Consider the following 25,019-nt stretch of genomic DNA (forward strand, 5'->3'; position numbering starts at 1 on the left):
AGAGAGGTTGAGTGATTTGTCTATCACCACACAGGAAGTCAGTATCATAGCCAAGAACAGAACCCCAACTCATGTTATGTTTTAGCCACGTGATTGTGCTTCAGTTCCCCTCAGTATGAAGAACATGTTGCACCGGGAAGAGTCTAAATGTTACAGTGAAGTTTGCTGGAGCAATAAAGTTAGGTTTTCTCCCTAAGCAGATTCACATTGTACTTCCTATTGCAATTACACATCAAGCTTTATCATCTTTTAAGAACAAAAGATTGGGTCAAAACAGGTGTTATGGGAGAGAAGACCATGAAAGGCTGCTCACACAGGACACTAGGACAACAGGACAATGGCATATTTATTTACAATAGGACACAGAATACATACATTAATTAAAAATACAAAGTAGAATACAGAGAACAGTATGGAGGGAGAGAAATTAATGCTGGCTTAAACTCTCCACTAGGAAACCAACCAGAAGCTCAGAGAGAAAGATATTTCAAATCAGAGATTACTAAGGATCCCACTCCACAGTTAACTAGTGAATCCCATTTCCCCCCTTTCCATCTGATTCCGGGCTGGGTAACTGAAGATTATTAGGTGAGAAGCAATGCACAGGAGAAGTTGAATGGTTTGGGATTCTAGTTTTCCATTCTTCCTGCTTGGGGAGTGAAAGGTCACCATTAAAAGTCAGAACCACTTACACAGTACGGACTGTTAAGGTGATACCCAGGGTATAGAAAGCCTCAAATATGTGTGACTCACTGTTAGCAACAGAGAGAGGTTTTGTTTGGTGTCGCGTCTATTCTGTCTTTGAATCGTATCACTGTCACCTGTGACAGAGCAGAATATTTGGAGATTTTTTCCCCGTCCTGTTGAAGAAATAAAAGGAATTCTTATAGCTCTGACTAAAGTTGCCCCATAGATCTGGGGATGGAGGGAGGCTTCACTGCAATTTGGGACTAGATTTGCCAGCAGCCGTAGTTTTGTTTTAAATGAGTCTCAAAAATTCAAATTATTTTTAAAAGCACCTCCCGTGGCTAGAGCCAGGCATCCAACTACAGGAAAGGAGAAACCCCCTATAGAATAGCACTCCTGGGCTACTCCTGAGGGCTCATCACATTTGGCAGCGAAGAGCGGAATACAGGTTACTGAGGTGTGAATCTTCCCTGCTCCCTGGAGGCAAAGTGTCTGAGAACAGGAGATAGGAATTGAGAGCGGGACCAGCCAAGAGACAGAGTAGATGGGACGGATTCCTCTCCTTTAAGAAATAGAAGTGGGAGGAAATCCTCAGGAACCACTCACTTCATATCCCCCTGGCCACTTCCAGACAGCCTCCATGCACCTTGTAGCAGACATGTCTCCACACTGATGCAGAGATTTCTTGGCACTAAAGCAACACAGTAATGAGTTTCTCTACACAGGGCTTTACCCAACCTCAGAGGCCTCTCCTAAGTAGTATGACTATCCTGTTTCCTCAGATGGCCAAAGCAATTAATGGAACAAAACCATGTGGCCATCTCATAAATGTTCTCCAGGGTACAAGGCCTTGTGCTCTAGAATCAACAACTATTTACGCTGCTTCTGGTACAACTCCATCTTCTGCTTCTTCTTGCTGCCAGTAAAGGTGACCCAGCTCTTCCAGAAGAGAATCACTCCTGCCCTCCTCTGAGCCCCTCCAGTTTATGCATCTGGGATGTTATACACTGTCCAAAGTAGGGGGAGGGAGAAATGATGTAGAGGGTTATGGTTCTCAAGCCATCTCAGAGTGAAATTGCACTTGCCAGATTCTGAATGGCACCTCCATGGAACTGTAAACCAGTTGGAACTGAAATCGCTGTAGTCAAAGCAAGCCAGACTCATTCCTGCAGGGGAAGTCTTTGAGATCCTCCTAGCTCACCATGGACTGAAGCACCCTCCACCTCTTCTAAGCAGAACCAAGACAGGAGACAAACCCTGTGTGTTAGTGGTCTGAAGACTCTCCCTGAACCCAAGTGCCATAAGGGCTGAAAAAAAATGTTTCACAAATGTTTCCATTGCTGATCAAATCCATTCGTTATTCAACATAATCAAAAGAATGAATGAGCAAAAAAAGGGGCTTACTTACATAGAGGGATATTTTTCTGCTAAAAATCCCTCAAAACTGGAATAAAATAATAAACTTAAAATGCAAGGTATCTATACACCCCTCCCCCAGAAGTAGCCCCAGAATCCATGTACACTGTGCCAAAAGTTACATTCCAAAATGAGCAGGAGTTATTTATTTCTCTTGTCACACCCCCATTGGGTTTTGTTTCCTTAAAAGAACTGGGAAAGGATCCCCCTCTTCCTTTCCAGGAGGAAATGCACACAGAGGTGTCTGCTTTGTGCTGAGTCTGTGCATCTTCAGTCTATTTTCACCGCAGCGTAGATCTTACGGACAAACATGTAGGCTGCGTAGAAGCCAATGGTGCCAGTGAGGAGCCAGAAAGACAGGACCATGAGAGCAGTGTAGCCAAAATAGAGTAAGGAGGGAATGAACTCAACGATATCCAGCTAGAATAGATGAGAAAAAGCCAAGTGAGCCTTAATACAAAGTGATGCTAAGAGTTAACTCCCCAGCTCAGTCAATGGCCTATTCCTCTTCCACAAGAGGATGGTTGGGGGAAGCAGAGTGAGGAAAGAAAGCACAGGATAAGTTGGACATGGAAGCTAAATTCCTCTCCCCTTAGAAGATGGAGCTCCCTCCAAGTCACAGCTGGGATTCACTGGGGGAGGGGGAGTAAAGCCCAACCTGAATTAATTTCACCCCAGCTGGGGATGATCCCCCCACGGCAGAGTTTGAGAACATTAAGCAAACATTACTCCCCATAGGTGGATGCAGGCCAGACTGGAGTCTACAAGTACCTGAACCTTCTTGAACTTGAATAGTGTAATTAACAGAATCATCTCTAGAGACACAAAAGAGCACTGGACAATGAACAAAAGAAGATACTGCAGAGAACAGCCATGCACTGGCAGGGGGATGGACTAGAACCAGATGACCCAATAGGTATTCTTCTCTTCAAATTCTACTGTGCCCTCAAGGAAGATAGAGGCTTTTACACAGTGGGGATTGACAATACCTTATTCACAAAGTAAAAGATGGCATAAATCAGTACATAGAAGGCAGATCCTCCAGAAACCAAGAAGGTCCTCCACCACCAGCGATAATCCTGACAGGGTAGAAGAGAGAGAGACTGCATTACTCCAAGGACTTCATTTCCCTCTTGGGATCCTAGGTACACATGACCCACAGTGCCTCCTTGGTCCAGATGGGGTATGAATTATCCCGAGGCAGGTAGGTTACCACCCTCCTTTTTTCAAAGGAAAGCCATCATTTGGGGATTCATTTATCTTACAAAGAAGAAACTACTATGAATCATTTACAAATTGTCTTAAGTATATCAGAGAACAAATAATGAACAATGAAACAAAGCCAGCACCTTGCCAGGCCACTGTTATGGCATATGCCATGGGAAACATGACAGAACTCTCCCTCGAATATCTGCAGATTGGAGGTATTTCTCCAGGAAATTATACTTGAAACAAGTCTTCCTGCACCTGTCTTTTGCAGCTTCCTTTGAGGCAGAGTCTGGGCCCCATCCTGCAAGGTGCTCAGCAACCTCACACCCTTTGAAGTCTGTGGGAGTTGAGGGCACTCAGCACCTTATAAGCTTGGGCCTCACATCAATGGACTAGACTTCTGTGGTGAAGTAACAATCAAGTAACAATACTTCTTGAAAGACACAAGGTCAGTTCACAAATAGCTACTGAAATTGCAACAGGGGTATGTCTCACCTCAGCACAGAGCTGGAAATATACCATAACGATGCTGATTTGGGAACAGGATACCACCAGGATTATAAAAACCAGGAAGAGAAAACCAAAGAGGTAATAGAACTGGTTCTCCCAGATCGCCTGAAACAAAGACAGCGTAAGTTCCTCACACAATACTGCACCAGAAGACACTGGTGTAACTCAATAGACATTAATCTAACTTTTCATAACAGCTGACCCAAGTAACAGTAAGTGGTTTGCTCACTGCTAGGCTGGGTCTAGCAGATACATAAAGCCTGTTATACTTTACAGCATGCCTTGAAAGGCATTAGACTGGAAGAGGAAATTCACAAAACTAGGCAAGAAATAGCTGCCTGGACCCTGAAAAGCTAAGGGAAAGGGGCCAAGCAATCTCAGGTACACAGTATGAGGTGGGAAGAGCCACCATGGTGACACCTTCCTTCCCAAGATAAGAATTCTTGCTCATGGAGCAGGTCTTTGTTCTCCACAGTAACAAGACCCCTGTAATTTCTTCTGGTCGCTTCCATGTGAAGGTGAGAAATGGGAAGGAAGTGCACTTGTCTCATCTGAAAAGCTTGACACCTGTGGTTTCTATGCTTTGTAGCAACCGTAGGGCATCCCTTCACCCTGGCTGACCTTAGCCAAGAATAACCCAAAAAGATTCTGTAGGATCAAATCTAACCCATGACATCTTCCAAGAATCCCAGCAAGAAAACATTCTGGAAGACTTATGGTCCAGTGCTTCCCATTCACAGGGCCACAGAGAGGCAGCAAAGCTGTTACCCACTCCCTGCATGCACACACCAAGATAGGGATTAACCACCTGGACTAGACCTCTCTCCTTAAAGGCACAATGCAGAAGTGGTAGGATTCTTATTTTAAAAAGAGGAGGATTTGGTGCTTACACTGAAGATGAAGAACAGTTCAATGAACATGGCTCCAAAAGGGAGAATGCCAGCCATAAGAATCCTATGAGTAAGGGAGAAATTCTGTTACTAGCAAAACATGACTGTCTTTGAGTAAAGACTAGAAAAACCACCACCCAGACCCAGATACACTTAGGGTCAAAGGATACTGCTAAGAACATAAGAATGGTCATACTGGGTCAGACCAAAGGTCCATTCAGTATCCTGTCTACCAACAGTGACCAATGCCAGGTGTCCCAGAGGGAGTGAACCTAACAGGTAATGATCAAGTGATCTCTCTCCTGCCATCCATCTCCACCCTCTGACAAACAGGCGAGGGACACCCTTCCTTACCCATCCTGGCTAATAGCCATTAATGGACTTAACCTCCATGCTGCTGGAATAAGTCTCTCACAATTAAATGAGCAATTCCTGCTTTTTTGGCACTTACTAAATGTCATTAGATAGGTAGTTAGGAGGTACTAAGATACAGACCAGGGAACATTTACTATTTCTCTCAGCAGCACAATGTTACAATGAGTAAAGTGGGGTGCAGTGGAAGGGGCTGCCCACACACCTGCAATTCACCTGTGGTGTCCAGAGACCACCAGATGGCTGACTTGTATAGTGGGCAGAGGGACTTGGGGGAGTCTTCTAATAAACCACCAGATTTACTAAACATTTGCCACTCACCCAACGAATCTGTTCATGTACCACCTCTGCTCCGGGATCTGCCTTGGAATCTGATTAGTCCGCACAGGATTATCATATGGCTGTTTGCGAAATCCAAAGTAGTATCCCAGGTAGACCAAGGGCAAGGAGATACCGAACCACATGCAGAGCAGGGCCACCATGGTGGGGAAAGGAACCTGGAACCACAGCAAGCGTCGCCACTAAGGTCCTAGCAAGTCTACCCACTAAATTCTCCAATGCCAAAAATCAGACAAGACTTTTCAAAGTCCAGCTCACCAACCAACCACGGGATGTCAGTGAGAGACCAGAGGTGGCTCCTCGTCACATCATGGGAATACTTTAGATTCCACCATTCACACTGGCTTTAAATTAGCTCTGTTTCTGGGAGCATGGATTCCCCCACAACTGAAGATCGTGATCCTCTGGGATTCAGAGGGACTCAGGGTAACTGAGGCTCTGGCCATTTTTAGACAGAGACTCTGTACTGACCATACAGGAAAGAGCAATTAGAACCTAAATCCAATAGGCTGTGTCCCATAGCAGCCAGTTTTATCTAATCTCTCATTCTCTCGTGTCCCCAAGTAACAACCTCCCCTGCAGCATCTTAGCTACAGCTGGAAATGCAGCTGATCTGGGCTCCACCCTGCCTGGGGTTCAGGCATCCCTTTTACTTCTCCCTGGAGCCCTCCTCCTGCTTGTGTCCAGGAATAGCTTCAAATACCTCCTGGTGTGCAGGCAGGTCCTTTTCAACATGCACTTATTTGCTTTTTTAAACTGTTCCTGCCTTTGTGTGTTTGCTTGTCAGACTGTGGCACAACCAAGGAGAGTCCCCTCACCAGGGCATTTGCAGATGGAACACTTCCCTTCAACAGCATTCTGGACCCAACCGGCCTAAACCTGCTTTGAGACACTCACCATTCATTACAGGCCCAGCTCTTGACTGCAGACACCTCCATAAACTAGAGGAACCCAGAGATTAAGCGCCCTCCCAGGAACTCTATGATCACCCTACCCAGCCAGGTTTGCAAGGAGAAGTGGGTACACACCGCTCCAGAGGAGTGCTTCCCCCATATGAAACAGTTCAGGACAAAGCAGATACCGAAGACTACACCAGGGTACAGGGTTGCCGTCTGTGGGAAAGAGCACATGTTAAAAGAGAGTGGGAGCTCATTATCCCCCAGGTCACTGGATCCCAAACTGGGGGGGGGCACGCCACCCCCCAGTCTCCAACCGCTGCCTGTAACCTCCATTATGGGTGGGGGGGCCACAAGAGGAAAAGTTTGGGCATCACTGCCCCAGGTGTTCTTAATGGGCCCATCACTGGGGTAAATTAGGTACAGAAAAAACACCCCTCCACTTCATGCATGCCTCTTCTTGTCAGGATTTCCTGCCCACAGAGCTGCCAGGACCCCAACCCCATACCCAGCTTCTCTCTCTGATACAGCCGGGCAATGCCCACCTGCCCAGCAATGCCTACAGCAGGATGCTTAACTACGATCAAAAGCAAGAAGTGTATTCTGCCTTGGGCAAGCATGGCAGAGAGACTCAAAGAGTCACTTACACAGAAGGCCCCTTTCTTCCATCTGTGGCCTTTCAGCGTCCGATAAAGACGGCCAGCAGAGAACCCACCAAAAACCCTGGGATGGAAAACAGCAGAGAAGCCAGGTTATCTCCCATTACCTGACAGGCAACAGTATCACGGTACAAGGGCAGGAGACACACCTACCCCATGAACATGAAGAGAAAGCAGGCTGTAGTCATCAGGGCGCCCCGGCTAGAAGGCGACAGCATCCCCAGCATAGCAACAACTGCAAAGCAAAACACAAGAAAAAGGTGGCAACTGATGGACCTGCTCTAGCGAACGCTCACTACAGGAGCCCTGGTTCACATCATCTGGCTGGAGAATCCAGCAGCCTGGGATTGCTTCGCCTCCCACACAGAACTCATTCTCTCAGGTCAGACCTGAGACCAACAGCTTCTGGTGGCCAGAGACAAGGAGGGAGATAAGACCCTTCCAAGTAGCACCAAGGCTTTGGTCTCAAATAGGAGCAATACATGTCAAACCTCGTAGTGTTTCTAACTACGTTAACAGGTGCAGCTCAGGAAGACAGTGTGCGCGTTACTTTTTAGTGTCTGCCCACAACCCCACCAGCCAGCCCAACACAGAGCTCTCAGAGCACTGGTGGACCCCAGCATCCACACCACTCAAAACCAGCTGACACTACATAGAAAAATATGGGTGCTTTCCTTAGGGAAAGGCACCTAGAAACCTGGACCTACTGAGTATGGCTCTGTAGTCTGAATCTGCCCTGAAACAGGACATAGCCAACAAATGGAGAGGCTCATCCCGAGACAAGGCAAGCACCATCTGCTCCTGAAGCTCTGCTGGTGACCAGGCCTATATCATTAGATAATTCTCCTTCCCCTGTTAAGGCTGCTCAAACCCAGTGGTGATACTCACAGATAACTATCAGGATCATGCAAAAGAGCTGAATTCCAGAGCCCAGTAGTGAGCTGAGAATCATGGGATATTGTGGAGGCCTGAAGACATCTCCATGCACAAGTTTCCAACCAGATTCCTCCATTGTATCTTCCTGTAGCAAAACCAGAAAAGGGGGCATTAAGATTTTATCACCCAGATGGAAACACAGGCTCCTTCAGGATGTCACACTCTCCCTACACCAATTCCCTTTCAGGGATTCCATCATTCTGACAAGAGACTGTGTTCTTCTTGGGCTTTAAACTGAAGGTCTCTAAACACAGCTTTAGATCTGGATTGTCACATACCAAGACACGTGTTCACTGAGCTAGTTACTCACTCAGTAAGTCTGGAAGAGTTTAATCACGTCAGTGGTAATGAACCCCCAAAGAATGGCTGAGCAGCTCAGCTGCTGAATGCACCAGTGCCTTGCCTAACCAGCCTATCCTCCCCATCAGTTTATTACAGAACTGCCCCTCCCACCTTCGATAGTGCTTCTAACAAAGTAGGGGTGGGGAAAATGCATCAAGTCTTCAGAGAAGGGCCCCTTCCCACATGTTCTGGTTTTACACAGCTCCCCGCCAGGAGAATAGATACATTTCGTACAATGTCATCTTCCTTGTTGTAGTTGGCAATGTCCTTCCTGAGAGTGCGGATAATGATCATGCTGAGTATACCTAAAACACACAAACCCAGAGTGAATGAGACATTTTTACAAGGCTCCCAAGTAACCCTGCCATGCCTACTCTCCCAGATGCTACAGAACCACAACTTGGACTCAGTTCCTTGGCTTATTCCTTCTGTGCTTGGTCCCACGCGACATGACTTAGGCAACTCAGCTGCTTTCCCAGAGCCTACTCCTGCACTGCTACTGTCAACTGGAGCTTTGCCATTGCCTTTAGTGAGCATAGGATCAAGCCCTCAGAGGGCAAAGAATAGTACTTATGCACAAACAAGGCCATGTTGTCTTTCCAGATTTGTTCCCAGTCTCCCTACTAAGCTGTGGAACTCTAAGGAGCAGAGACAGTTGCACACCAATACTCGTGAGCATGGTGTGTGGCAGAAGTCAAAGCATGAATGGACTCCTCCACCCCAAAGTCCAATTGGACCATACAAGAAACAAAAGCCAAGGGCTGACTCCAAAGTGCTGCCTGGGGTGGGAGTTTTACACAAACTGACCCGTGTCAATACCTTTTGTTTCCTGCACCTATTTGGGAATTCAGACATGCCCACCTGCAGCTGACGTTTAAAGCAAGTTCCTGACCCCCAGTGGCTAGCAATGGGGAGATTAACCCCCACCACAAGGTCTCACTCACCTGAAAGGAAAAAGACAACCACGACTGAGTTAATGATGGAAAACCAGTGGATCTGCACATCACTCATGGTCAGGTAGGTGTCCCAGCGAGAAGCCCATTTAATGTCACTCTCCTGGAGGGAGAGAGCAGCATGTTCGGAAACTGATAAGACACCCCAAAAGCCATCAGCTCCCCCTACTTGCTCATCACAGTGTACCCACACACCATTCATTACTCCCCTGTCTGCAACGTGAACACCCACAGCACTTTTCTTTCTGGAGCCCAGCACATGCTCCTCCCTCATCCCAGGGTACTGGTTAGCCAAGTCCCTCCTTACTCCCTCACCTCCCAATGGACAGAGTAGGTGAAGAGCAGCTGGTTCTTCTTAGTGGGATCTATCTCCTGAGGGGCTGAGCCTGCAGCTTCAGGCAGCATACAAATGCCCTTCTCATCTGCCTTCAGATCTATAGGAGAAAACATCCACAGGTTGTACGTACCACATTAACATTTCCCTCCACCACACAAAGGGAAGGGCAACCAAGCTTCCCCCAGAAATCTAAGGCCCAGTCTTGCTCTTACTGAAGAGAGCAGAATGCACTGAGGGGACAGCAAGTTCCCTCCCTTGGAGGCTGAGCGCAGCTCTGCATTGTTCAGAAACTATCCTTCCAGCCAATAAAGAACCAGCATAAACACACCCTGAAAGAAATCCTGGCTAGGCCCCTCCTTAGCTGGAAAGATGGAGGCTACAGAGATAGAGCCTCATAAGACAGGGGTGTGGAAGAGAAATAAGCAGGTGGATCCTCAGCTCCACCAGGAACACTGAAGACCCATCAACCCCCGACCGCCTCCCACGCCCAGGGAGGTAGCAGGATCATAATTACCACCATACTAGATCAGACCAACGTCCATCTACTTCCATCCATGCATAAGATAACAGAACTCATACAGGGAGTTTCATTCCAACCCCCAACAGCGAGAGGTTAGCTCATGCCCTGAAACAGGTGGACTTATATACCATCTAAGAATTTTTTTAAAATTCCATCCAGTGTAGCCATGGACGTTCTCCTTATCCATATTAATGTCTATGTCCACTTTCTTTTTGAACCTGGGTAGCCTCAGTGAAAGCTAGTGACAATGAGTTACACAGGTTAGTTATGCAAAAGGATATTTCCTTTGATCAGTTTTCTCATGTGGTTCATTTCAGTTTCACGCATGTGTCCCACGGCTTTTGTATCAGAGCAGGTGCTTTATTTACTGGGGCATATTACAAAACCCCTCATTCCAATATCCAAGTCTGCTTTGCAACTGGGACTTGCCACCTGGGATTTAGGTTCCCCTTTGGACCTGCAATGCAGATGGCAGTGACTGTAGGGACCTCTGCTGCCATCCTTACAGGCCAGGGTAGACGACATAATTTACCTTCAAGTTTAATGCTCTGGGGAACCACTTCAAACCGCACAACCCTGTAGGTGGGCTCCTGATTCTCCTCCACCTCCTCTCTGTGGTAGTAAAGGATGAAGGAGAGGTGGTTGTGCAGGTAGAACTAAAACAGATTGACATTAAAAAAAAGTGTTAGTGGCTCAAGGGAGAAATAGACAACAGCTGCACATTCCCCAGAAGGTTAAGGACTCCAACAGCCTCAGATAATCTGGGCTACCCAGCAAGGCTGCATTCGCGCTCTCGAGAGATCCTGCTCCTTTACTCTCTCCCCGTAACTCTCTCAGGCTTTTGGTCACAATAGGAATGAATGTTTCACTCCATTTCAGATCAGGTGACCAGAGATATACTAAGGGGCAGAACCCAGCCAACTGTTCAACAGCATTTGCATGGTATGACTCCACGAGCAACAGGTGCTCCTTTGACCTTACTGTTCTATAGCCCCGATCGTGCATGGGCAAAGCACAGCAGCTCCATAAGTACATAAGGCTTCCCTCATCCCCAGTGATCAGAAGTGCATGTGCAACTGCACACACATGAACAAATGATGAGTCAGACACATAGCTGGCCATTGGCACATGCAATAATGGTACTTGTGCTTGCAAACTACACATACAACTGCACACAAGTCTGAAATCTCCACAAAGTGGCCAGGTGGCTGTTCTTATACCTTGGCCAATGTCTTTTTATTTCCCCTACTATTATATGTCCTTTACCTCCCTCCTTAATCATATTTGTTTGCGTCACACTTAAACAATTGGATTTTACGTGAGTGAATTCTGATTTTGCTCTCTACACTGAATTAATACACTCTCCCTAATTGTATTCCAGCCAGTTCCTTTTGTTAATAAAAATATTATCAGAAATACTCAATGGCATTTATATAAGGATCTCAAAGCAAGTTACAAGCGTTAGATAATCCTCCCAGCACTCCTGGGAAGTAACTACCGCCACTTTACAGAGGGGGACACTGAGGCACAAAGCATCCTCAGTGTCATCTGGTGAATCAGTGGCAGAGCTACGAACAAATCCCGGGAGTCCTGGCTCCCAGTCCCCTAATCAATAGGCCACACCATTTCTCTAACTCTTTTTTCCATTCCCTCAGGGCCGGCTAGAAAATTAGATGGACTCAGCTACTTTGCTCTGGGGTGTGAAAAATCCACATCCCCAAGTGACGTACTTAAGCTGACCTAACCCCCAGTGTGGACAGCGCTAGGTTGACAGAACAATTCTTCCGTCAACCTAGCGACTGCCTCTCGGGGAGGCAGGAGAACCTACACTGAAGTGCTCCAGCAGCATGGCAGCGATGCTGCTGTAGTGGTTTAAGTGAAGATATTGCCTAGGGCTGAGGATCTAAAATGCCATATTTCAGCCCTGCATACAGCCATTCAGCAGCACTTCCAACCCTCACACCTGGTGGCAGCATCTAACATCATGGTGCACTTTATACTTTTTCAAGGAGGCCCACAAGGGTCTCCAGAACAGACTTTTCAGGGATCCTATAGAGGCTTTATACAGGAAGCTTCAAGAACAGGTTACCTTATTACTGTCCATGAAACCAAGCCTGTATCCATGCTCAAACTGCACGTCTTTTTCCTTCTTCTTCTCCTCCTCCTCACGATTTGAATAGAACTCCAGCCGCGTGGCCACAGGCAAGTTATCAGCAATACTGAAGAGACACAAAGTTTTCATATCAAACCAGCACACAGCGCAGCGATTCCAACCCAACCCTGCCACAGTGAGATCTGGTGGCAACTCACAGATGGATATAGTAATCCTCCCGGATACGCTCTGCAATCAGCTTGCTCTGTTCCACCGTCAGGGTGACTGGCTTGTTGGGAAAGTTGCACAGAACCTCACATTTCTTCTCTATGTTCATGAAGACCTGGAATGGCGTGTTTACTATCCGGTCCCCCCGCAGAACCTCACCTGGGAAGCAGAGACAATGGGAGGGGTGAGGAACACCATTATCAAGCAACACTGATTCTGCCACCGGGTTTCTAGCATGCTGCACATCATGGAGTACTGAGGGCAGCTTCAGCAAGTTACAGCATGGACAGCAGAGCCTTATGGAAGCTGGAGAGGCTACAGCACATGCTGACTGCATGGAAAGAGATGCAAAAGGACAGTTTGGAGCAAGGATCTTGTCTTGTTTGTCTGACGCACCAAGTACATTGAGGGACCTACAGAAATAATAACCCACCAAAGAAGCGTTTCCCATCACTTCTTGGCTAACTGGGAATTCCAGCTTCCTGCTGCTGCCTCTAATCAACTAGCAAGATGAGCATGGTACACTGGAGAGCGCCTCCCCACTTTTAAGTCACAGGTTATCATAGGCTACATTTGCATTTATTTCTTCACTTAAAATGCACACATTGGAGTCACTCACACCCGTACCATGCAAGAGGTAGGGCTGCAAATATTACTGTGTTCCAAGTACAGGTGCTGCTACTGCTCAGTCTAGGACATTTCACAAGCCTAGACAGCAACATATTTACATAGTGAGATCGTGCTGCATGATGGGTACGTACCCAGATTCTCAGCCTTGTACGTTATCTTGCTGGGTTGGCAGAAAGGCAAGGAATAGTACTCATATGGCAGCTGGGTTCGTGAACTGGTGAGCTTCACAGCCTGAAGAAAGAAGCAGCTGTTATCTTCCCCTCCGTGACCCGCTAAATATTCAGACCATTTCCTACGCTCCCTACGTCAGCTGGAAGTTGAAGTCTCATTCAGGAGACTAATTTCAAAGGGAAAAACACTTCGTCTCATTGGCGGGAAAGCCAGTTTTACAATCTGAACTGCCCTTCCCACCACCACCAAACAATTAATCCACTAAGCGTAGGAAATACCATCACCAACCACGGCACGTTAACTCTCCAGTAACTGAAGTCTGTAAGGTTACCAACTCCACCAGCTACATCAGGCTTAGTGGAGCAATTCTCTTAAGCACAGGAACTATCACAGTGACACCTCCATCAGCAAAGTTAACTAGGGCACCAGAGAGCCAGAACTGAGTATGAAATGTTTGTAAGGGGCTGGTTGGGCAGCAGTGGGGGAGTGAACTCCACTGTGTATAACAGAAGGGTATCCCTCTCAAATTTTACCATGCAACTGTCTTCTTCTCAAGACACACAGACACATTAGTTCCAAGCCTTTATTTGGAGCCCTGTTCTAGGAAAGGGGACATGGAAGTTATGTTTAAGTCCAGACTTCTTCACCTCTGCAGCCTATTAATAGTTCAATGTGCCATACCTGCTGCAGCAGCCCCATTTTTAAGTAGCAAAGAAATGCCTGAAGCAGATGTGCCTAATGTAGAGCACTCCCCTATAACTACAGTCCTCCTGAATCTCTCCCATACCTATTTTCTGAAGCACATGAATGGGTCACAAGTTCGTGAAAACGGTTTGGCATTACCACTGTCATCGCCTTTGGAAAAATCCTAGGCCAGCTCTACACAAGGTGCACTTTGCCAGTATAACTATCCTGGCAGAGCACTCCCATTGCGGAGGAAGCCCATCCAAGAAAAGTTGCACTTTTGCGGGAATAACTGTTTCTGCAGAGGAGGCTTTTCCTCACAGTTGTGGTCAGAGATCACCCTCTGTGCACCCGACCAACATAGCTGTGCTGACAAAAGTTTGTAATATAGACCTGGCCCTACTCATGTCCTCAATCCTATATGTAGAGTTGAGCAGAAGCTGCTTCTGAAGACACAATGGATATTGACAAAACTGAATACTGCTGGCGGGCACCCACAAAAACGCAGGGCACAACTGAGGTGCAGAGAGATCCAATATAAAGGGCACATCTGTTCTGACAAACAGGAGCTGTTTGTAACGGAGGCCAACCTCACTTATTGGAAACGTACAGGAAGATTTGCTGACTGGTCTCATTGCTGGCAGACACATGTGGCTTTTGAAATCCTTTTGAGAGTTGCTATTCCAATCCAATCCCTCCTGAGGCTACTTTGTGATTTTACTGTAGCCCGGGGCTAGCCTTGTTTGCTTAAAAATAGCTTGGGTCAAGGGATTCGTGGCCAGAAAGTAAGTTGCATTGTGCTTGGTATATGACTAGCCAACCCCAGCATCCCCACAGACATCTACTTTTCTGGATGCCCTGTAAGGAAGTAAGCCCACAGCTTTAGAATAAATAAATAAATGGCTTTAAGACTGTTGCTGTCTAGACAGCAAGTCTCAACTCTCTCCCAGCAGGACAGACACAGTTCCAGAGTTGGGTATTAATAACACTGTGTGGGAGTGCCAACACCCTGTGGCAGCCTTTGCCATCTCCGTGGGCATTTGAGGTCTGGAGGATGGATGTGGGGGCATATTGTGGAGTTCAGTTTATTCCTGGCGAGGGGAAAGAGCTCGTGAGAACTGACTTGAACTAACAACTTTAAAGTGTTTGGTTCTATCCTTGGCTTTATCCCATCATCTGCAGGACACAGCCACTTCACGCTTTGCTTGTGGCCAAAGTGCTGCCTGGATGGCAGTTTCACTCAGTTACCTCATGTATATAGCATGCACAATATTGGAGACAGAGAAGTTTTGGTTACTTTCACTTTGTAACCAATGCCACTGGGAAACCTTGTGTGCCAAGCAGAGCGACGTCTATATGGATTCTGTTGCAGCTGTTTGCCTGGTTCAAAAATACTCGAGAGAAGAAATGGGTGGCCAAAGAGAAACGGAAGAGAATAAAAAAATAAGTTGGGACTTTGAGCGGGGGAGGAGGACAGGTATGGTCCCAGAAGCCTCTTTTTACTGACATTTTACATAAGCACTGAATTTTAGAGGCAGGATTCCAAAGCTTGACTTTGGTCATCCCACTTGGCTACCGTGCTATAAATAAATGTGTTCCCTCTTGCCACTTTTGTTCTGTGAAATCCATCCTACCTTGATTTCTACGGGGTCCTTCTGGTGGAAGTTGATAGGAGCTACACCTGGTACATAGAAGGAGCTTGTTTCATGAAAGAGCGCAAGCAGCATCAGCAAACACATCAGCCGTTCCTGGAAAGGAAAAGAGATATCACAGCTGTACCCCCTGCGGGACACACATCAGAGCAAAACCCGATGGAAGAAAGGTGACATGGTGGGCAAGAAATTCCCCACTCCGCTAAAGACATTTATAAAGGCTGCATGGTCTAACACAAGGGTCTCAAACACGCGGCCTGGGGCTATTTCCTGCGGCCTGCCAAGCGGCCCGTGCCCACCCCACCTCCAGGCCAGGGGTGGGCAAACTACAGCCGCAGGATTGCCCCCCTCGAGCCCCGCACTGCTCCCTGAAGCAGCTGGAACCACATCCCTGCAGCAGGGGGAGAAGCCTGGCTTCCAGGCACACCCTCCCCGCCCAGAGTCTCCCGCCGAGCCCCACCCACCTTCACTCAGTACCCACTCCTCCTGCACCTGGACCACCCCAATGAGCCACCCGTGCTCGGATCCCTACCCCACCGAGCCCCAACCAGCTGCACCTGGATCCCCACCCCACTGAGCCCCACCCCAGCACCTGGACCCCGCACTGAGCTCCACACATCCAGACCCCCCTGCCAAGCTCTATCCCCACACACCTAGACCTCCCCCACCACTGAGCCCCAATCACCTTCACCTGGACCCCCCTGCAGAGTCCTATTACTGTTGTACCCAGAACCCCCCAACAAGCTCTTGTGCATCCAGATCCCCCCGAACCCGGATCCCCCACTGAGCCGCCCGCCCGCAGATTCCCCCCCCACAGGATCCTCTCAACCCACACCTGGATCCTGCCTTGCTGAGCCTGCCTGCCCACACCTGGTGCACCTGGCACGGAGGGGCAGGGCCCTGGAGTGTTTCTGGGACAGGCCCAGTCCTTGCCCGGTGCAGCCTCATCGCTGAGTCCGTGCCCCAGGGAGAAGCAGCTGCACAGTGATCTCCCATCTCTGTGCAGCCCATGGCTTGTGCTCCCCACTGCCACGCTGGAACCTCCACAATTGTTTGGCAAATAAAATTGGAAGAATTTTAAACTATTGTGCGCAGAATTTTTATTTTTGGGCACAGAATGCCCTCAGGAGTATAACCTGTAGCTGCACCCCCGGCATTGCAAGCTCAAGCACCAACCCATACCTCTCAATGGGTCCGCTAGCTGGAGTTTAAAGCACCACTTAACTCAAGCTAGAGATTTGTGTAGGGATGGGGGCAGGTTCGGGGCAACACTCCAGCTATACCCCGAGCTAACAGTGCAGTGAGACAAGCCTACAGTCAACACTTTCCCACGCAGTTTCCCTATAGAAGCAGCAAAGTCCATTTCACTCTGCTGGTGTCACTATGTCTATAGGCAGGGGCTGGGGGAAGCGGTGAAAGGAATCACAAGAGAGAACAGGAAGGGAACAGAGAAAATAGAAAAGAGGGAACAGGCTGGCCAAATGACATGGGACTAGAAGAGGAAGAGGGGAGGAAGCTGCACTGGTGGATCACTGCCCAGTCAGGGACAGAGTTTAGCTGCTGGGGCGAGTGAGTAGGGTCTGGGAGTATTCTGGAGGCAGCCTGCTACCACTTCTGAGGATGCAGTGTCTTGCAGAGGCTACGCACTGCCTGTCCAACAAAAGCTGTATTGGCAGGCTCAAGGAAACTAATGTAAGTCAGAGGCAATGGACACGGTGCAGAGCAGTGAGAATATGCTGCCTCTGGAAATTCACAACTGCCCACCAACCATGACAAAGCACAGCCTCACAACAAGGAGGGCGAGTGAGGACATCTAGCCCAAACTGTGAGTCTATGATAAAGCACTACAGTATCTGTAAGCACACCTAGATATGGCCCAAAAACTTACCCCTTCCCGGAGTTTTCTTCATTATTAATTTAAGTAACAAACCTCAAGCTAAGCTTCCTCCTGAAATTAGCTATGCCTATGTTCCCCTACAGAGCCTCTCTGTACCTGGCTCTATTTCCCCTCTACCGTCTGTACCCTTGGAGCTAATAGGCCCCACCTGGTCTGGCTGCCTGCATGAATCAACAGAAAGGACCTTGAACAGAGATGCACGACCAAGCAATGGACACCCTGTCACAATATCAAATAAATACAGGGGTGTTCTCTGATTTCTCATATTCATTCAACTGCAACACAATATTCCCCAAGTCCAATAATCTAATCTAGAGAATAAACGCTTTATATTGTAAGCCTCGGCATGAACCCAGTTTGGTCCCATTATGATGACAAAGGTCTCGTAGGTGGATAAAACGCTAAGAGGAGAAATCATCCTTGCTCTGCATCACACATCTTCCCCACGGCTGCCAGCTCTGTCACGGCCACTACACTTAATATTTATATAGTGTCAGAAACATACACTGCACTTTACAAAACAGAGTAAGGCGCAAACCTTGCCCTGAGGAGCTTACACTGTAACTGGATAAAACAGAATACAGGGGTGTGGCTCAGGAAATCAGCAGGCCTGGAGGCATCACAGGAAGGATTTGAGAAAGCAGCAGGTCTTCAGAGGACATTTGACAGAAGGAGACTGTTCCAGATGCAAGGGCCAGCCAGAAAGGTGGCGTGAAGCTGAGAGCTGCAGATAGAGAACCTCAAGGAGAGAGGATTGAGAGGAGAGAACAAGAGCAAAGATACAGCACAGGCAGAGATGAGATTGTGCAAGACCTTGAAGGTGAAGCCGAGAGGACAAAGAGGAGGAGGGAGACAGGTGGGGTTTCAGGAAACTCTCCAGTTTAGATTCCTGGCATAGCTGTCCAATGCGTAACAACACGCAGCATGTGCAATGGAAGTTCATGCGGCTATCAGGACCTTTGCTTTCACATTTGCAGGTTTGCTTCCTTGTTTCGAGACAAAAAAGAAACTTCGCTGCAACAATATGGACATGGGCCAATCAATTTGCACAACTTCAAGGCCTAGCACAGCAGTTCCTCCATATGCGAGACTCCTTTAGGTTGCTACGGGAGCTAAATGAGTTCAAAGGTTGTAGGACTGTGTCCTGCCTCCTTAAAAAATCCCCAACTCTGCTTATTTTACTCCTGGGGAAATTCTGTGCCAAAAAAAATAAATAAAAATGATGTACATGATATTTTAAAATTCTGCACATTTTATTTATCAAAATAATCACTCTGGTTTCAATTGTTTTGGTAATTTAAACTACGATACAATGGAAGTAGGAAGCATTGGAGGAAATCCCCCAACCCCCTTGCCAAATAGTAACGTAGCTAGGTTTGTAGCTCTTTATTTCTAGTTATTAGTCAACAAATATATGCAGCCATATGCTCAGTGTTACATCATAGGCAACTGAAAAGCAAGTGAGGGCTGGGGAATCAAATTCACAATTTATATTGGCTACTGACCATCTCCAGTAGTAAACAGTTCATGGAACAAATTTTGATAGGAAAATTTCAGTCCAAAAATTTAGACCAGTTCTAATCACTAAAGCACTGTAAGCATTTATAAGGCCATACTATCCTTTACACCACTCTGGCAATGTAAAGGAGCCTTAAAACATCGGCATGACATTCTGATTGATACATCAAAGTAGACCTCCAGGACGACAGGTCTGTGCAACTGTGGCTTCCACCTACACTGTATATTTCAAAAAGAAAAATCACTCTAGTGATGGAAAATCCCACTGGTGTAACTGGGAAGTTGCACCATGTGACAACAAGTGGTACCATGGAGTTACACAATTCCAGATCCCAACAGAAAACTAAGCACGAGAGTCATAATTGACTAAGTTTCATTATTTAGTTTCTCACAAAACCACTAAGCCCCAAATGAGAGAGAAAACAAGCAGCTGGAGCAGCATTATTCACTCTGAAGTTGGATAGCAAGACAAGAACTACTGTTCCCATTCCATTGTGATAAACCCATCAAAGGGACAGGCACAACATCTGGAGGAGAGGAAAACACAGAAAAAGCAGCAGCACTTTCTTTCAAACAAGGCTACTTCTAAGTTCTCTCCACAAGCAGAGAGCTGCAGAGGAATTCTATGCTTCTCTGTGGACCTGGAAGTGAAATCTCACAGAGACAGACCAGAGAGAGAACTCCCTTATTGCTCTGAGGCTAAGTTAACCCTTTCCCACCAGGAATTCAGGCCCTCCCAACTACACAATGTAATAATCATACCACCAGAGAAGTGACGTTCCTCCAAGTGTGAAACTCAGCACTGAATGGCATCAGGCAGAGTCACATGCCAAATTCTCTCCAAGAAGTTCCTTCCGAATAATCACCAGATTGAACATGAGCAAACAATTCCAGCAGGAAGTTTCACTGATTGTTATTAACTTAATTTATGAAGTCGTTAAGAACGGCCACCAGTTAATCTGTGAGTCTGTTAATGATTTCCAAAACAGACACTTGTCTAGAGCTAAGCCCCCTGCCTGTGTCTTGGCTAGACGGGAGCTCACTAGATGTTTTTATTCTATTTTAAAAAGTGCGTGCACACAGCGTGAGAGACTTTACAGCCACTGAAGATGCCAGCACAAGAAACTGAGTTCCACAGTTTATCCACAGCATAAATACCCTGCAAGCTTCTCTCCATGCCTGTCTGCCAGCATGCCTCAAACCTAAACTGGAGGGACCATCTCCGGGGGGTGAAAAAGCCAGTCTTAAAGCCCATTCAAATCAGTGGCCTCTCTGCCAAGACTGCCAGCAAGCAGGCCAGTGACGTGTCTATTGGGAACAGCACCAGGACCTTATTTCACACAGGCTAACTCAGATGGCAGTAACATTAGTCGTATCACAGGCACTATACACGGCTTGCTTTGGGACTTCCTTCTGACCATAGTTTCAAAGTTCATTTGCAAACCCAGTGACAATATTATAGGTGTACTCAAAGGGTGGAAATGGAGGGGTAGGGGTGCTGAGTGGTGACTGACACCATATACACTGATTTTTTCCCCTTTCATCGTGTGATTTGCTCTTTCAGTTAGTGTGCATCTTTCCGGCCTCTATACTGGGGCAGTGCCAGGCCCCTTTTAACTCACATAAAGCCATGCCTGGAAGAAAAGCCAGCAAAATAGAGAAGAGAAACCTATGTAGTGTGTCCCAATGTTTTTAAAGCAGTCTTGTTAGATATTCTTGGCAATTGTGTGGACAAGCTCATCTTTATTACATTTCTGACCAGCTTTCACATGCACTCAGTGAAGCCACTGAAAGCCTTTGGCAAGGAGACAAATGCTGCATTCACGCTGGTTTCAGACTGCCCCCTTGACACTTGGAGAGCTGTTAACAGCCTCCTGTGCTCTTACCTCTACACAAAACAGAGAGCTAGTCTACACTAGAATAGCTACAGTGGCACAGCTGCACCGCTGCTACTGCAGACGCTCTATGCGCTCTCCCGTTTGCATCATTACTCCACCTCCCTGAGCTGCGGTAGCTACGTCAGCACAAGAGCTCCTCCTGCCAACATAGCACTGTCCACACTGGCGCTTAAGTCAGGGTAACTTACATCCCTCGGGGGGTGGCTTTTCCATGCCTCTGAGCGACTTAAGTTATACCGAAGAAAGAGCTAGTGTGTACAAGCCCAGAGGCCTCAGCCTTCTAAATGGGCAAAGGAACAACTCCACAGCGAAAGAACAAACAGATGTCTGAAGCAAAACAGATGAAAATTCCAGAAATTCCATGCAAAGAATCTTGAAACAATCTCCCATGGCATCCTCTAGTTCTAACACAACATACAACACCTCACACATCCCTTCCCAGCTATCAGTGCCCCAACATTTATATTCACAAAGTATATTGATGTCACTCATTTATAAGCCACACACAACATCTGAACCTGTATGAATATTCTTCCACAAAAGAACATTAAGTGATAGAAAAAAGTACTGCCACTGACTTACAGGGACACCTCAGGCAGGTCACCTGATTTCTCACTGACTTCTTTTCCCACATCCGTAATACTTGCCTACATCCACGGGTTGTTTTGTGAGGTGTAATAAATTAATGCTTGCAAAGACCTCCAGGACCCAAGGAGGGAAGGTGGGTATACCCATCTAGTGTTATCACTGCAACTTGCACTAATATTTGACACAAATATAATCCCCCTTTAAACCTGGCACTGTTTGGCCTAAATCCATGTTTCTGTTAAGTGGATTACATAAAAGAGTCCTACTCTCAATTTTGCCGTTACTGACAACAGTTCAACCTTTTCATATTGTAAACCATGTGGTCTGATGGACACTTCCCTCCCAATCTGACCTGAGTCAGTTGAAATGCTTGGTTCCATAAAAAATAGTATCAGAGGAGACATGAAAATAGTTTTGCTTTGTGATGGGTGTAGCTGGTTGGCTCAATCCTCACACCTCCTGTTTTATCGCTGTTCTGATTATTTCCTGTCCATAGGTACAGGGCTTTAGCTTGCAAGTTCTTTTGGGCAGGGACTGTCTTATATTTGCACAACACTCAATACAATGGGACCCTGACCTAATTGGAACCTCTGGAAGCTAGTTATACAGCTAATAATTAGGAATCTACCACACTGCTCTATTGTCTCCAAGTTACAATACTTTGTGGTTTTGATTTGCTCTCCAGTGTATTTATTACCCCCTCCAATGTTAGTATCAGCCACATATTTGATTTCAGTTGAATTGATACTAAAACAACCCACCCCCCCCAAAAATAAAAAGCCTGCACCACTTGAGACACAAAGTAGAAAAGGCAAAGAGGGGCTTCAAAAAGATGCATTGGTCAAAAACCACTCTAGAAACCACAACTAGAAACCTGTATTTGTATTAGCTTTTTTGGGGAAAACTCCATTTCACTACTGCCAATGGTAATGCTTGTGTAGATGGGGCATCAGCATTTTTACCACTGTGCCATCTAGATCTGCACTGGACAGGTTTAGACACCACAGTGGTAAGAGAAACAGGAGCCTTGCCTACATTACCTCTGCAATTGTTCCTGTCAACAGTGGAACTCTATTGGTAGTGCTGGAACAGTGGGAGGTTTATGTATTTTTTGAAGTGCAGAATAAACAAGGCCTAAACAAGGTCTCAGACTGGGTTACAAAAGCAGGAAGACTCCTTGAAGACAGTGACAATTCATCACTATGAAAGAAGCAGCTCTGCAGAGTACACATGAGAACCACTGTTTTAGAACAGGGGTAAAAATGCACAGGAGGATATTTGGTCAAGAATTCTTAACTACACGCCACCTTTGTGAAATATGGTCACAGCAACAATCTAATCTTTTTGCATAAAATGTAAAATAACAGGGCAGCAGAGAGATCAGTCTGCTAGCAAATGGAGATGATAAGAACATCAACAGCCATGCTAACTTTCCTGCTTAACATAACACACCCATCTCCCTCTCATGCAGGGGTAGGGAAGATATGATTTAAACTTTAAGATTTGTCCTGACTAGGACAAGTGATTTAGGGCTAATCTACACTGGCAACGCTAAAATGCTGCCTTGTGTGGTCGTGGCCAGCGCTCTAAAAAACCACCTCTACAAGGGGTGTAGCTCCCAGCGCTGGGGCACTGTTTACAGCGCTGCAACTTGCTGCGCTCAGGGGGGTGTTTTTTCCCCACCCCATAGCGAGAAAGTTACAGCGCTGTAAACTGCTAGTGTAGACAAGCCCTTAGTTTAGGTTGGGTTAGGCTTGGCAAGTCAATCAATTGACCAGTAATACCAACTGATCACCTATTTGACCACAGTCAAATACTGTCAGTTATTCCAACAAGAAAGCCCTGATGCAGGCAGCAGCCTGCCTACCTGCCTCTTTGATTGCACTATGATGCCATTCCTCCCTTTTTTAGGACTTCATTTCACTGTGTTTTGCATTTTTGAGTTAAAATAACTCAGTTAACTAACTTGCTTTTTGTAATTAGTCATAAGTATTTAATTAAGGCTAAGCCTTTTGGAGACCATACAATCTTATTTTTTCTGTTTTAGTCTTCTAATAACTTAGTGCTTTAAAATATTTGATTGTTTTTGACAATATTTGACCATTATTTTTGGACTAGTCAAATGCCCAACCCTAAATTGGGCTCTAACACTTACTAACTAAGCTCAACCTAAACATGACCACGGTTCCTAGTCAAGACAAAGTAATGAGTTTGTCCCACCTACAACTTCTGTGATTCTACAAGACTCAAGATTATTCCTTGTAACAGGAACCACTGAGCTAAGAGGGCTAGAGAAAGTACTGCTACCAACTAACATAAAGGCCTTATACCTAACGCATCTCACGCTTTCCTGAGTTAAAGCTTGGCCTGCGCAGAGTTTGCATCTCCACACGGCTCAAGTCAGTGTCACATGTGAAGGGTGTTTATTTCACACAGTTCAAAGGAAAGAGAGTTTAAGGGAGAACAGTTATTTCAGGCTAGAGCTTCTTGCTCTCTGTGATCAACTCGGAGGACAAATCCCACAGACAGCTAGGCTCCGTTCAGGAGACTCTTGTAAGAGTAGCAAAGAATCCTGTGGCACTTTATAGACTAACAGATGTTTTGGAGCATGAGCTTTCGTGGGTGAATACCCACTTCATCGGATGCAGGTGACGAAGTGGGTATTCACCCACGAAAGCTCATGCTCCAAAACGTCTGTTAGTCCATAAGGTGCCACAGGATTCTTTGCTGCTTTTACAGATCCAGACTAACACGGCTACCCCTCTGATACTTGTAAGAGCGTGTGTGCTGGGAGCTGCTGAAGCTGTGACTCCCAGCTAGGAGCTGGGTTACCCTCCGGAATTAAAGCAGTGCCCCGACCAAGCCTGGGGCCCCAGCAACCCCCCGCCCAGGTCCTCAAAGCAACCCCCAGTCTAGAAGCTCCACATACTCCCGCACCGACCACCACTCAGCTCGGGCCTCAATGGGCCACCCCCGGCCATGCCCCCCCGGCAGTACCGAGCCCAGCAGCCGCCACCACCGTCCCAGGCTCCCCGCAGCCTCGGGCCCCGCCGAGCCTCCGGCGCCCACCCCCCGTCAGGGCTCGAAACTCACCCCTCGCCCGGCCACAGCCGTCCCGGGGCCCGGCCACCGCCCAGCTCAGGCCCCGGAGCGAAGGGCCGGGACGAGCCCCGGGGCGGGGGAGGGAGGTGGTGCCCGGAGCTCGGGCCCGGCGGGCTCCGCTGACGCCCCGGGAGGCTGGTACCGAGCCCTGACAGGGACTGTCCGGGCCGCTCCACTCACCGTCGCCCCCGACGCCGCCATCTTGGATCCACGTGTCGGGACAGACGTAACCGGAAGTAGTTAGCGGTTGGTTGGGGAAGTTTATCACCATGGAGACGGCGACGGGCGGAGGAAGCCGGTTCCGGGCCGAGCCCTCCAGGGGGAGCGAAGAAGGAGCGAGACCGGGCCCCGGCCGAGCATAGGCACTGCCTCCGCGGGGCTACGCTCCCTCGCCCCCATCCCCTAGTTACCGCCAGCAGGGCCCAGCTCCGGGGAGAGGACGGCCTGCAGCGCCATCTTTACTGAGGGCAGCAGGGCTCTGCCCCAGGCCCAG

General features: G+C 47.4%; 1 protein-coding gene across 3 annotated transcripts; it reads right to left on the reverse strand.

The window, feature by feature from the left end:
* Positions 1 to 310: 310 nt before the first annotated feature.
* TM9SF4 (transmembrane 9 superfamily member 4) lies at positions 311 to 24,992 on the reverse strand. Of its 3 annotated transcripts, none has more exons than XM_044984717.1 (18): positions 24,707 to 24,992; positions 15,506 to 15,619; positions 13,148 to 13,247; positions 12,377 to 12,545; positions 12,156 to 12,285; positions 10,599 to 10,722; positions 9,525 to 9,643; positions 9,201 to 9,312; positions 8,491 to 8,561; positions 7,867 to 7,999; positions 7,132 to 7,213; positions 6,967 to 7,042; positions 6,452 to 6,535; positions 5,406 to 5,581; positions 4,713 to 4,776; positions 3,808 to 3,927; positions 3,093 to 3,182; positions 311 to 2,523 (listed from the first exon to the last, which is right to left on the reverse strand). In XM_044984717.1, exons 1-18 carry the CDS (start codon positions 24,725 to 24,727, stop codon positions 2,374 to 2,376), a joined length of 1,935 nt encoding a protein of 644 aa, XP_044840652.1. In that variant the 5' UTR covers positions 24,728 to 24,992; the 3' UTR covers positions 311 to 2,373. The 3 variants fall into 3 exon arrangements, with proteins under 3 accessions (XP_044840652.1, XP_044840653.1, XP_044840654.1); XM_044984718.1 differs by lacking the exon at positions 24,707 to 24,992 and adding an exon at positions 24,518 to 24,648; XM_044984719.1 differs by lacking the exon at positions 24,707 to 24,992 and adding an exon at positions 21,025 to 21,157.
* Between the last annotated feature and the right edge of the window lie 27 nt (positions 24,993 to 25,019).

This window comes from Mauremys mutica, chromosome 13 (genome assembly GCF_020497125.1).
Source record: "Mauremys mutica isolate MM-2020 ecotype Southern chromosome 13, ASM2049712v1, whole genome shotgun sequence".
In the NCBI taxonomy this organism is placed as follows: Eukaryota; Metazoa; Chordata; order Testudines; family Geoemydidae; genus Mauremys; species Mauremys mutica.

What these genes read in the sequence shown, in the direction of transcription:
- TM9SF4 (XM_044984717.1), bottom strand. Translation starts at nt 24,727, where the DNA reads ATGGCGGCGTCGGGGGCGACG. An exon ending in ACAACAAGGAAGATGACATT is followed by an intron (nt 8,000 to 8,490) that starts GTACGAAATGTA and finishes GTTTTGCTACAG; the next exon opens with GAAGATACAATGGAGGAATC. An exon ending in TACATGAACAGATTCGTTGG is followed by an intron (nt 4,777 to 5,405) that starts GTGAGTGGCAAA and finishes CCTTACTCATAG; the next exon opens with GATTCTTATGGCTGGCATTC.